General features: G+C 40.3%; 1 protein-coding gene across 21 annotated transcripts in view; it reads left to right on the forward strand.

Moving 5' to 3' along the window:
- LOC135486938 (protein 4.1 homolog) overlaps positions 1-13,895 on the forward strand; it is a 71,694-nt gene that overhangs the window by 12,874 nt on the left and 44,925 nt on the right. For 16 of the 21 annotated variants that reach the window (XM_064770128.1, XM_064770121.1, XM_064770134.1 and 13 more), the window contains exons 3-4: positions 9,461-9,493; positions 11,483-11,692. In XM_064770128.1, coding sequence (XP_064626198.1) covers positions 9,461-9,493; positions 11,483-11,692 — 243 coding nt within the window. Of the gene's footprint in view, positions 1-4,657; positions 4,866-5,022; positions 5,164-9,460; positions 9,494-11,482; positions 11,693-13,895 lie in introns of those variants that run through there. The other 5 variants (XM_064770126.1, XM_064770127.1, XM_064770137.1 and 2 more) reach the window with 3 other exon arrangements.

Here is a 13,895-nt window from a genome sequence, read left to right on the forward strand (position 1 = left end):
CCAGTCCTACTATCAATTATCATGTAGTAGGTATGGTTTGTATACTGATAAGGCCTATGGTGGTTTGGGTCTTGTTGTGAATATGCATGTTAACCCTCCAAGTTCCAGCTGACCCACCAAAAGAGGTCTTTTAAACCGAGGCCCTCCATAAAAAGTGCCCCACAAACAGGCAATTTTTGGCACTGCGACTTGCAATCAGTCTTTTGTCTATGGTAGTCATTGGAGGTGCAGTGCTCACTGCAAGAGCTGGGAGATTTGTAACATATTGCAGTCACCGCATCCTGCCATTATTCTGGGCTTTTGTGTTTCGGTGACTGCTTCAAAATATATACTATGGTCATGTTGCATTGATTATGGAGTGGGAAATGCCTATGTTATTACTCCTTTCAATCTTCTCTGTTGTTACCATGGATCAGGTGCTGTGTGGTTCCTCTAGGCCCCCAGTAGGTCATCGGGCTGCAACAATTCAAATATGACAACCCTTGCCTTGACCACAAACCTGATGTGATCTTCAATGGCAAAGTCCATCGATACCCCTCAAGTTCTATATTTGGGTCAAAACGAACAATTTTGTGGTTACCACCAATAACAAGCAAAGTATATTTTGGAAAATGTGTTGGAGGGCATTTCATTCACAACCCTTGACCCAAATTGAATCATTTCATAACCATAACTGGTGGACTTCTCGATGTAGTATTTTTCAAACAGAGAGTGGCGTGTGCCTTTTTTGCTGCATAATTTCAAAAGAGCGGACCGCTCAGGTGTGTTCTAGTTCATGTTCTAGTGGCGAACAAAGTGGCGACATTCATGCTGTAGTTTACTAATGGAGTAAACACTCTCACGAACGCTTCAGACCAACATGTACTTGAGTGATATTAGAATATATTTCTTGCTAAAACTCCCTATAAATTTTTTGTTGGACCATTTTATCTCAGAACATACTGTGTTGACCAGATTTTTCGCTTAATTGTTGAAAATGTTCATGGTGACCTGCCTTCTGCCTGTGCTTGAACATTAGTGTGGTGGCGATTGGCCCGCCCGGCAACTCCATTTGAATTCCACTTGGGTTCGGTCTCTCTTTCCCCAGTCATAGGCACCAGTTCAGTACATTCGCACAGGACAGTTGGCTGGTTTTGCGTCATGTACACCACATTCAATCGAAGAAAATAATATCCCAAGGATCGGACGCAATGCACCAGTTTTGGATATAATGTATGTAACCCATGGTGTTGATGCTGTTGGAGTACCCTATAAAGTCGGACACCTGACCCACTACACCAAGCTGCGCGGCCCATCTGTAGAAAAGCACATCCCGCTTTCGTGTTCATTTGGCCCACCAATAATACATGGTAGTTCACCACCGCCCCAAATGCTTTTTAGCCGCATACTGAAATCAGACAAGTCCATCAACAGATGCGTTTATTATTGCTGTGTTACAGACGGTGTTGCCATGGTAACATGGGGCTGGTTCTAGGAGTATCCTCCTGCTCTCGTCTGGGTTCCAGTCTCATATTCCTTGCAGTGGGATGTTTGGTATTTTCGATTTATTTGAAATGGAGGCAATCGGAGATCTCTGGAAGTGTTAAAACAGGTGGGTGAAGCTGACACTTGCAGAAAACCTGGCTTTTAATGAAAACAGGTTGTTGGCAGGCTGACCCCAGCAGGGAAGGTGCCTTGAAGCTGACCGACATGAACACAGATCTGGGTGGCATGCAGGCTGACACTTACAGAAACTGTCTTGGCATGAACATGGGTTTGTGACACGCTGACCTTAGCAGAGAAATGGCTGGCAGGCTGACCCTAGCAGAACCTGCCTTGATTGAAGCTTTACGTGTTAACCTTTGTGCAATTTTTGGATTGAGAACCAAAATATAACATTACCTAAAAAAGTGGATACTCCAACCGTAACCAGATAATGTAATGGTGTTCATTGAGGCTATATCTGATTACACCTTTCAAGGAAGTGCTTATCTAATGTCACCAATCTTGTACACAAATCACTTTCTCATTTCCTATTTACAAGAAATTAAAATGCTGTGATGAAGTGGCTTTCAAGAAGTTGAGTATGCCTGAGAGAAAGATGACTCAGTCAGCAAATATTTGCGTTGGAAACTGTCACTGGAACTATGTTGGGGATTGTAACTTTACCATGCTGTACGTGTCCTTGAAGAGGGGATGAAACCTTCGAATCTTAATCCCAGCTCAAATTATAAACGTTTGATTGATTGGTAGGCCGCGAAAGCATCTCTGTTATAGCTGCACCAACTGAACATGCCTTTTGAAAAAATGATAATTTTGAATCTCTGATAATTTGGACTTGAGATTCGAGTGCTATTCAGTTAGCATGCATCTGACTGGCACTCTTGGAAAGTTGCCTGGTAAATATTTCCTGTAATATCATTACTGATAATTTTCTTGATGTTACTGTAGTATGAGATTGTGTTATCAAATATCTAATCATTCGCCTGCAATGCACATCACATCAAGCCTGTCTGGCGTCCTCGGAATCTGTTATCAAATTGTTCCGGAAACTCGTAGTTGTGGCTGAATTTGGTTCTTCATTATACTTTTCTGCGGACTATGAAATAGCCTCATGAATCTGAGCAGTGTTTTTAAAAAAGGGAGTTTGCATGGTGGTCTTGTTGATGGTATTGAACACAATTGTCTGAACACTCTAAAACTATTAAAAGTGCATGTGACCTACTCATTTTACACCGGTTGCAAAGTTCTTTTAAAATGAGACATCCATCATTTACCTGTAATCAGAATAAAAATGTTCCCTGAATTTGTGTGAGCTTTAAAAAAATAGGCTATAGTATGATGGGTGTATTTTTATTAAATTTTTTAACACACATGGTACATGTAGCCTACATATGGCAAGCCAAAGCGGAATTTATTCAAGACTTTAGAATTACCATTCAAGAAGTTAAATATAAGTTCAAGAAGGAAATATATGTTCAAGACTAAAATATGTTCAACCTTGAATCAAATGTTTTCAACCTTGAATAAAATATGTTCAACCTTGAATAAAATATGTTCAACCTTGAATAAAATATGTTCAACCTTGAATAAAATATGTCCAACCTTGAACAAAATATATTCAACCTTGAACAAAATATATTCAAGACTCACGTGACCATATTCAAGACGCACGTGACCACAAAATTGATGACGTAGTTGCTCATGTTTTGATGCTTTACGGACTTTCCCGAACCCGCGTCCGGACTTTCCCGAACCCATGGTACTTGTGTTGCGTTTCGGAGCTCGAATTGTTCGCACGAGGTTTCGACACATGATTGTACACGTACCTAGCCGCCTACACCTGACATGTACTGTAATCCTACACATCATGACATGGATGCCGAGTGAATGTCAGAGTCGATACATGTTTCACAGACACATCAGGCAAATTATAGGTTCAAAATGCGCAATGCCTCTCACCTTTCATTCTTAAGGCCGACACCACTGATCGGATTCTCGTTGTCTTTTGACATGTTTGAGTGTTTAGGCTATACAGGCAATCAATCATGTCGTGAAACAGAACGCATCAGAAGTACCACAGATTCTACGCTCTACGTCATCAATTTTGTGGTCACGTGCGTCTTGAATATGGTCACGTGAGTCTTGAATGTATTTTGTTCAAGGTTGAATATATTTTGTTCAAGGTTGGACATATTTTATTCAAGGTTGAACATATTTTATTCAAGGTTGAACATATTTTATTCAAGGTTGAAAACATTTGATTCAAGGTTGAACATATTTTAGTCTTGAACATATATTTCCTTCTTGAACTTATATTTAACTTCTTGAATGGTAATTCTAAAGTCTTGAATAAATTCCGCTTTGGCTTGCCATACCTACAATGTCTGATATATGTCTGACTGGGCCAGTTGATATTCTCATTCTCAAGGTAATGTATTTGAATAGTAGCTAAAGCTATGCCATTCCAGTTCCATTGTTTGGCACAATAATAGACCAGGAGCAGGCATATTTTCCAATCCTGTCATAAAAAAGTATTTTGCATAAAAAGTGAGTGGTGTTGACAGGTGGTTTCAAGATGACATTATTCATTCCTGCTCGTGAAAGATGTTATTTAGGCCAAATTTGGCATAATCACATTATGATTCATAAACCATTGATCTGGGGACCTACTTGTAAAGCAGATAAGATTGGAACGCTAAAATTTCGTTCATCTGCTCAGTTGCTATGTTAGCTTCATGGTTGTATACATTACCTCTTTTACCGTACAGTACCTTTTACCTCTCTATTAAGGACACCCTGCCGACTGACAAATGCTGTCCTTTAGAGGGAGGTTTCCTGATCACAGATGTCAAGTTGCATAGAAATGACCCATTTGGTACCGTAACAACGGACTCTTGGGAGGGTGTCCTGCTGCTAGAGGTGTTGGCTAAGGAAGGTTCCACTGTAAACGCTAGAGAAACCCTATGGTTTCAAGCCCAAGCCTAATCTCCTGATTCTTTGCCAATTACTGTATCGTATTGTTCAGTTATAAACACAAGGTATGACAAGCAATTTGAAAAATACGCATTTCAAAGAAGGAAATGTAGTGTCTATTTTTGGCTACAGTCACATAGCCTGTGAAGTAATGCAATTTACTCCATGCTGTGAGTTGAGTGCCTGTCCTCAGAGCCAAACATTCCGTTGGATAAATATACCACAACCACTACAGCTCCTACGCTCAAATTATACTATGAATAATAGAGATATCGTTTGAAAGGGGTGAACTATTCAGCCGTGCCGTCATTGGGCCATTGTTGAGCAGTGCACTCTCAGGAAAGCAGAGGGAGTGCAGGAGACCTGTTTACGTCGCGCTGGATAATTTGGGATTTTAACAAAAGGCATAGGTATGTTGAACTTGGTATTGTTTTTATGAAAGTGTTAATAGTCTAGTGCATTTAAGTACATAAGTACATAAATGTATGATTCTTATGTAGAGTGTAGCAGTGTGCTTTCATATGCTGGTTATCACACCCATATTCAACGTTCCAAGCGGCCATGTTGACCTAGTTTAAGTAAGAGGGTCATACCAGTAACACTTTACACCACAGGCAGAGTGCGATCTGTGTCAGGGAACATTAGGAGGAGCGGTGCTCTCAGCTTGAGATTTCGGATTATAATCTAGGAGGGATTTAGGGGAATTAGGTGAGATATGGATTCTTGCATGTCCTTGTTTCTTGTTGTTCTATGTGCCTTCTCTGCTCTCGGTCATGTTGGGCTCCAGAGTCCAAGTGGCCAACACACAACAGTTAACAGATGGTGCAGGTCACACTCTGGGACCAAAGCTCCCCAGATACACTTCCCACAAAAAGTGGACGTTGTGTACACAGAGGCCTATAAAGTGTGTATTTTGCATATATACTACATAATTTAATACACACAGAATACATATACTATGTACACAGATCAATTCCAGAGCTGAGCTCCGAGGGCAGACTATTTTGAATGCACACAGTATTAAGTGAGGCACCAGTATTCTCTCATATTGATTAAACTCTGCTCTCTCGGTCCCCATGTGTGACGGTTTAAAAACATCCACTCCCAGGGGGAGGAAAGCATTTAAAATATTATTGAAGAACGGTTTGGTTTAGATGGAGTGGATTAGAGTCTGTCAATATCGACTGGGGGTTTGATATCTAATATATCTAAGTGACATCCCAGCAAGTTGGTGATTGGAAAACAAATTGAACTGGGCAAACCGTGGTCTGTTAATGAGGGTATCCAAACGGTATTCTATCCAAACAACCCAATTGGACCATTGTGTGACGATAATGGCAATGTTGAATCCACCTTTGTGCAGTCCGACTGTCCTGTCCAGGCCTACATATGTTGCCAATCTATTATCCCCAAATACTCAGCCGGTGACTAATGTTAGCTCCTTCATTCTAACAAATTCTAGGAATTCATGTTGAAAGACATAGGCCTATGCTTACAGGCTATGGCTACAGTCAACAGAAATGTATAATAAGCTGTGTCATACACGTAAACATACACTGGCATTATATGTTCCAGACCGTTTGAAGGCATTTTATATTACAGAGCCCTATTGCAGGAGAAGGTAGGCCTATGTATCAGTGTAACTTTGTCTCATGCACATAGTATGTATACATGACATGATTTAGAACAGGTCGAGTGCAGTGCACCGTGTTATGTAATGTAGTGTACAAGCTTTGCAGCATCATCTGCCCTGGATGTTATGTGTTTTCATATGATGCGCAAGTCAACCATGATGTTGTCATCTGGTACTAATATTACTACCATTTACATTTCAATAGAGTTTGTGAACATCAAGTGATATAAATATGCAAAAAAAAGAGCATTCCCAGGGACCTACAGTGTATATGAAGGCCAATATTGCATCTGTTGCGGTGTGAAATACATGTAGATAGTAAAATGTGCATACCATTTCATTGATATGTCTATCCCATGATATTGAGCAAAATGTCACCTTGCAGTAGCTAGTGGTTCTTGCAGTGTCAAAGGAACCGATAATTGTCAACATAGTTGACGTAGCCAGTGAAGTATTTCTCATATGAGAACTTATACTACTATGGATAGATGAATAAACAACACTTTCGAAATCCAAACTGATGAGCAGTCTTGTGGTGTCAATGATATTGTAAGGTTTTCTGTACTTAGGCAATTATAAGACTCATCATCTCTGATTATGATGAACAAGTCTAATTGACCACCCACAGTCAAGCTTTTGGAATGCTTTCCATTAACCTTATCTTCTGGTCACAGTCTGGTCCCATAAAATGAATCATCATATTGATTACTATACGCTTACTGGCCAATCATCAGACAGGCATCTTCTACTTTCGCATTCAGCCTTGTGAACATGTAACACTACAGTTGGAGGCCAGTGGCATTATTTGCCAAGTGACTCTTCTGCAAGGAGATGGAGTCCGTCTAAAAAGTTTGTCTTTCTTCATACTTCGTGTGGGCCTTTAGCAATGGCCACTAGGAATAGGACCTCGTTCCAAAGCCATAGCAAAGTATAGTGACTTGTACAAAGTCCCTGTGGATGTCCGGTGTCAGACCCACGATTTTCAAAACCAGACCAACTTGACCATGCTGCCGATATTTACCTTTAATTGCGGCACTGCCATTGCTTCGTTTTTCGTTTGCTGGTTTGTGGTTGACTTATTAATGTAGCATTGCGCTACCTTGAACACCACTGTTAACACAAGGTAGAGAACACGAGTTGGAAACCAAGCCTTGGGTGCAGGATGAGTGTTAATGACCATTATCTTTTGGATGCTGCGGTATCTCTAAAGTTATGTTCAGCGATCTATCACTATCTCAGAATTGCTCATAAGAATTGACAGCAACACCTGAGAACTTTCTATTAGTTCAGATGTTTGGAACTGATGCTCCGATGCCCTGGGTTGCTTTCATTCTCTGTGTTGGCTTTTACCAATATATGTCCACTTTGGTGAAGAGTAGCCTGCTGTATATAATGTGGAGTAATGTAGAGGTTAATGCAGGTAGACTTCATGATTCAACGGTGCCTTGGATCATCTCATAGAAGCTTACTGAGCGCACAATGATCATATCAACAGCCCATACATCATTTCAACAGACTTAGTAGAAATTAAGTATATTTTTCGGAAATAGTGAAGAGTGCAGTGGTATGAAGGCCTTGGTCATTTTGTTCTGCTGGTTATGGAAGATCTTCAAGGTCTTGTTCTTTGGGATAGTTTAATTCAAAGTTAGTCGGGTAACGTAATTTAACAAATTTACCGCGATGTTGTTCATGAAAAATTGGTTATTGGTTGTCGAGAATCTCTTCTTTCACAATTTTAATACCTTTTCCAAGATATGCTAGTTTAAAAAAAGCTTTGCCTGGAACTGTGTGAACAGAAGTGGTAAATCTACCTGGTTCCTTCTAATGATTCCTAAAAAGTTCTTGCCTCGCGTTCCTGAGAACTTATAAACTACTTTTTACCTTGCAAGCGTTGGATGAAGCATGTAGAATGAAATCATCATTCTTGAATGATATCTTGAAAGTTTTTCAGTGTGGTATTTGCAAGTACACCGAGTTCCTTGCCTTGCAACTCTTCTGGAAGGCATATAGTGTTGAAAGTCAATGGTCTTTCTACATAGGCCTACCAACCCAATAATGACACTATTGTGGATTAGCGAAAACGTCAGTTTACGCACATTTTTGACCTAGAGAATTGTGGCTTTGAGGAAGCAGTTATGTATAGTTGCCTGACAATAATCGCTGCCGGTACCAATATAACCTATGGATCAGTTGCCAGTAGTTTCTCGATAATTGGAAATTCATTTGATTGGTCAGTTATAAAGGTTTGATTATCTTGAGCAATTCATCCGCCAACTTTGATCAGGGCCTCGAGCTATTTATGGACAGTTCCCTTGTGTCACTTATGAATAATATTGCATCTGATCGATTAGTCTGTATGATGCTTGGTGTGTCAGTCCATCAGACGATCGAATGTGAAGTTGGTTAGAATTTCTTCTCGTGAGAAGGATGACATGAGAATGGATTATTATTCAAAAACCTGTTTCAGTGTGTCTTTCTGTATCCTTGGTATCCTCATCTAGTTTCTGTGCTTCTTTCCTCCAAGCGTTGTCAGTGTGTGTGTGAAGGGGTTTGGAATAGATTATGTGGATAGATTAACTCAACATAAGGACACTTGAGTGATGTCTCAGAGAGGCTACCCATACATCCTTGGCTATGCTAAAAAATTACACTTACAGCTTCTGGCAAATTCATTTACTTGTTCCTTTCTTTGCATTTTCATGTTCATTGGATATTCTGTGTGCATCTGAAGCCAATGATCTAAGTGCTGACAAGACTATTGTTATTCAACTCTCTGACTATAGTATCGGTAAATTTATCACATATTGGTGGACTTGTTCAATGAAGGATTGTGGTTACTTTATGCGTTATTCTTGATGCAGAGTATGTCGGAATGATAAGATATTGCATGGATTACCAAGAAGTTCTGCGGTAATTTGATGACAGCTTAAGTTACTGGATATTCCTAGTGCAAGATTACTTTACTATTCTCTGAGGATTTCCAACATTTCTTGTTCAGTGTTCCTATAACTTGTTGTAACGTTCATGAGACACGGGGCTGGTTATAGACTGTGTAGGCTGGCTCATGAAATTCTGTCTGCAGGCTGTATTTCCGACTGTATGTAGTAACGAGCTATACCACTGACGTCTTGAAACACTTTCTTTAAACCACGATGCTGGCTAAGCTGTATGTATCCATGAGAAAAGATCAATCACCTTAGTGTCTGTTCGTTGGATGAAGCCTATAAATAGCCAATCTTTCCAAGGTGCAGCAGCCTCCTTCTTAGTCTGACTCAGCAAACGCAGTTACTAGTATCAGTATAGGAGTATATCTTATGTGTCGACTCGTGTCATTCTAACTCAAATTTCACCATGATTTCCTCAAATTCCCAGTCGTCTCATATTGCGGAACCCGAAGATGATGAGGTAACGTGTAAACATATCTTTAATCTTGCCCTAAATGTCTGCTTTACTTATGTATGTCTGATAGTGTGGCGTTTGGCATCACAATTAACATAGCTATCGCCATAGCCGTGTCAGTCACGATAGAATGAACAGTGCTTTCACTCCCGGTTTGTGTATGTGACTCTGTCGTATAGATCATAGGATGTATATGTATTTCAAAATTGATTGTTTAGTGTCTACAACCAGCAAATCTATTGATGCCATGTTCGACAAGAACAAGACCAGCATATGGCAGACTAAGGCGGGATTGCCAACCTCACAGTTTATCATAGTCTGGACATAATTCTGTCAATGTTGAGATGACTGATGCTCGGCTCCTGTCTTTTGCTTTCCCAGCCATTTGTGGTTGCTAGGGTACATGTTGATCTATCGGGTTGGGTCTAGGGTCTCTGGCGGTCTCTTCGAATCGAGGCATTCGCAGTGCATGTTTCTCGGTGTTGTTTATTTGGTAGGGTAGGTAGGCAATTTCACTAGAGCTTATCCATGTGCATCTTCACATTTATATCATCTCTCTTTTATAGCGATACTAGCGATACATCAGTATACTTGAGGCCAGTTTCTATCTTTAGAGTCGTTTAATGACTTTAGAATCAATGCCACAATTGGCAGTTGAAACGAAATTTCTAAATTTTGTATCTGTATATGCATGTGCATACCAGACCCTGCTGGGGTACTCGTTCTCATTCAGGCGCAACAAGATACAAAATTCGGACATTTTCTTTCAACTTCTGTTGAGCATGCCTCTGGTTCAGTCCTCAAATGGATGCTACTTAACTGTTAGTGTTATGCATGTAAATATTATACACAAAATGCATGAAAATCACCCAAAAAATTGCTGTCTGTCTTGAACAAGGAAGTTGATAATATGAAGATTTTTGATTTTTTGTAAATCATTCAGTGTATTAAACCTAGTTCAAGTGTGGTAACTAGTTCAAGTGTGCCTTCCATTTTTGATTGTAGGTTAAGTGGTCAAAAGGTTAATAGTATTGATTGGAATATTTGAACAAAAATATATATCAGTTGTACTTAGGTCAAGTTATCTGATTAGATTTGAGTAGGCGTTCTCAGTAATCAGTTTTCAAATCGTGTGTTCAACAGGTAGTTTTGTCCAGTGTGGTGATTCAGATTGATATAGTGGTTACGGGCCACCCGATATTGATATTAGACCCGCCAAAATCTGGTGTGGGCTGGTGAATTTGAAGGGCGAAAGAGTTGAAAGTCTCTCCTGGTCAGTTCCTTTGCCCCTCAAAGGATACCGTAGATTCATTTTAATCGCCACCTTTTCGTCTTGGTGAGAGTTCCAGATCGTTCCTTTTGGTTATGGGTTCCATGTTGTCTACAAATTTCTCTACATGGTTGTTAATTGTAGCATTCACTTAGTTGATGAAGTGTATCACTTTGGTTTCCAATTGCCACCACTTCCAGCAATGATTATCCTTCAGATTCTGTAGTGTAAAGCACTTTGCAAATGAGCCGATTTGTTGTTGCGACCAGCGGTTATAATCGGTCCTATCCTATGTGCAACAGAAAGATCTCTTGTCTGCAGGTTGTTGTGAACACCGATTCTTGTTGCAAGCATCTGTGATGCAACTGCAACAAACACTCTTTGTAGCAGCGATTTAAATCACTCATTTGCGGGCACTTTAGTTCGTTGAACATTCTAAAGGTGAAGGTCGTACATTGTTAGGTTGATGTTGTACAAAACAAATCATCACTTATTGTCTTACCGCAAAAACAATACACATGTTTACACCATCATCTTTCAAGATATACAGAAGTTGACAGAACAGCATTTGCCATCATAGATGCGTCTGGTTGCACTTTCATTTCAGTACCTTTCAATGCCTCGTATGAATTGTCAACTGGATGAGATGGTTCAGAGGCTAATTTGATTCAATAATCATCATATTCATGCTATTTATACTGATTTGTCATTTTGTCTCATTGCAGGACTTAAGTGATACTGATCATCACCTAAAGTCGAAGTCAAGTGAAACCATAGAAGGAAATTATAACACGGATACTTTACCAAAGAAAGGAACAGGACGTAAGAACCAAAAATCTTCACCCAAAAAGGCAGCGCCAGCCAAGTCATCTGGCAAAATGACCAAAGCTAAGGTGCTGCTCCTTGATGGGTCCGAGGCTGATGTAGATGTTGACGTAAGTGAATTTCATTTCTAATCTCTTCTTTCATTAGAAAGCTAAACTGGACATGGACCAGTTCATAACCATAACCGTGTATAACCAAGTCTGCTTGGCTATAGTCACAAGCAGTGAACAGCTCATCGGGCCGGATCTTATCCCACATTTCATAGCATTTAGGAACCAGGAGTTCATGTATCACTGCCCCTGGATAGAATGTAATTCCATCGCAGGTTAACGTGCCAGACACAGTCAACATCATCAGAAAATGCTTCCAATCTGGATAAATGTATCAGAATTGATCAATATGTTGTCACAGGCATGAGCTTGCTGCAGTTAATGTTGACCTGGCAGTTTGTACTTCAACAAATTGATGTATGTTGCGCTGGTAGTTTGCTTTCTGTCACTGTCTGTCCTTCCTGCTGTCTTCTACAGTAGCTGTTCATGAGGGTTGACGTAACTTGTCGAATGGACCGTCTTGTAGGGTGTGTCCCTCACACCTCCACCTCTACACTGGCTTTAAATTCTCAGCATTAACTCTTAGCCATTGATGGTCTCATTGTTGGCAAAACAATACGATGATAACATTTACCTGAAATGAACTAGGACAGTTTTCACATCATTCAATACTTGATCAATATGAATAGTAGGCTGACTACTCTTTTATGGTTGCCCTGAGAGTGTTTGAATGAAACCACTTGCATTGGTGGTTTGTACGGTCCCTGGGACACTTCACAATCCTAGTTGAGACAACTTTTATGTCTGAGTATTTTCAATACTTCAGAAAAGCGTAGGCCTGGACCATTGACAAATTTAGGCCTTCTGTATGAAGTGTATTGTTCAATCAACTGAATGTTCTCTCTCAACTATAAGCTGGGGAGACACTTGACAAAGAAAACAGTTTGAATACTGGTATTAGTTTGTCAAACTGTACTTGTAAAGAAGACCAGTTTGCTGTTCTTGTACAATAAATGTGTCATATCTTGACAAATATCGGTTTGGGTCTGTTGATTGATGAAGTCTATTGATTGATGATGAAAAATTTGAAATTCATGTCTGCAGAACTGCAAGACTGTTCCCTGCACTAGAATATACGACAGCGATTCTTGCCACAGGCATCGATGTCAACAAAAAACTAAAGGAAACACTGCAATACCTTGAAAGGATAAGCCATTTCATCTCTGCCACAGTACAGACAGACTGCATGCAAAAGAAGAAGAGCAGGGGCAGAAATCTCTGTTTGTCATTGGTTATTTCAGCTGTCTGGGGATTGTGAGCTCAGCTGGCCAACCAACAATAATGCCAATAATGTGATTGACTCAGAGGAGGCAGTCTATCAAACTGCATCATCAGTTTGGAGCTAATCCTCTCTCATATCTCATTGAACGTGATTGACTTGTCATAATGAAGTGATTGATTTTGCTGTCATGGTGAACATGATGAACCTCTCAGCCATAGAATGGCTTGAGACCTGCTGCTCTGGTTTGTCACCATGATTCAGCGTGTCAGCCTGCACTTTCCTTTTGGTGGGAAAAAGTCATCGAAACTCTTGCCTGGGAAAACTTTTCCCCAAACTTCACACTCATAAGTACCACCAGATGCATCTCGTCTAGTGAGTGTGATGAATGTCTAGTTTCCAAAATCCATTTCTTTACCGCCATTTTTTTGTAATGACCATCAAAGAATAAAGGTCCAATCTTAAGCCAAAAACTGTTCTATCTTGGAGCAGCCCTGCTACAAAAAGATGAATTGAGACTGGCATGACAGGTTATTCACCCCAGTATTGATCGTCTTGTGAGGCTTTCCTATTCTGTAGGCGTGTTGTCTGACTGTTAGCGCTGTGCCAGTGAGCAAGCCACACAATATCTAATTGACCTCATTGGTATTCCTCTCTCTTCCTTGGCAATAAGAAGGAGTCATCAGCAAAACGTTTTTTGCTTCCAAATGTTGCTTTGCTGAAGGCAATGGCCCAGGTGAGAATCTGACAGAGTCGCAATGATGTGAGTAGAAGCTTGCAAAGGCGGAAAGAGTGGTTGTTGAGTTCACGGCTGGTGTGGAAGTTGGTCATGGCAATGGCACAACACCAGTCGAGCAGTAGTCAGAATGATTGGCTATCTATCAGTGCCTTTTCCTCATGCAGAACCTTTCTTTCACACCATGGATGAAAATTGCCAATACATAGTTTTGACGGGGCTGCATCACACTTGATGTATAAGATTGA

Source organism: Lineus longissimus, chromosome 4 (assembly GCF_910592395.1).
Source record: "Lineus longissimus chromosome 4, tnLinLong1.2, whole genome shotgun sequence".
Classification (NCBI taxonomy): Eukaryota; Metazoa; Nemertea; class Pilidiophora; order Heteronemertea; family Lineidae; genus Lineus; species Lineus longissimus.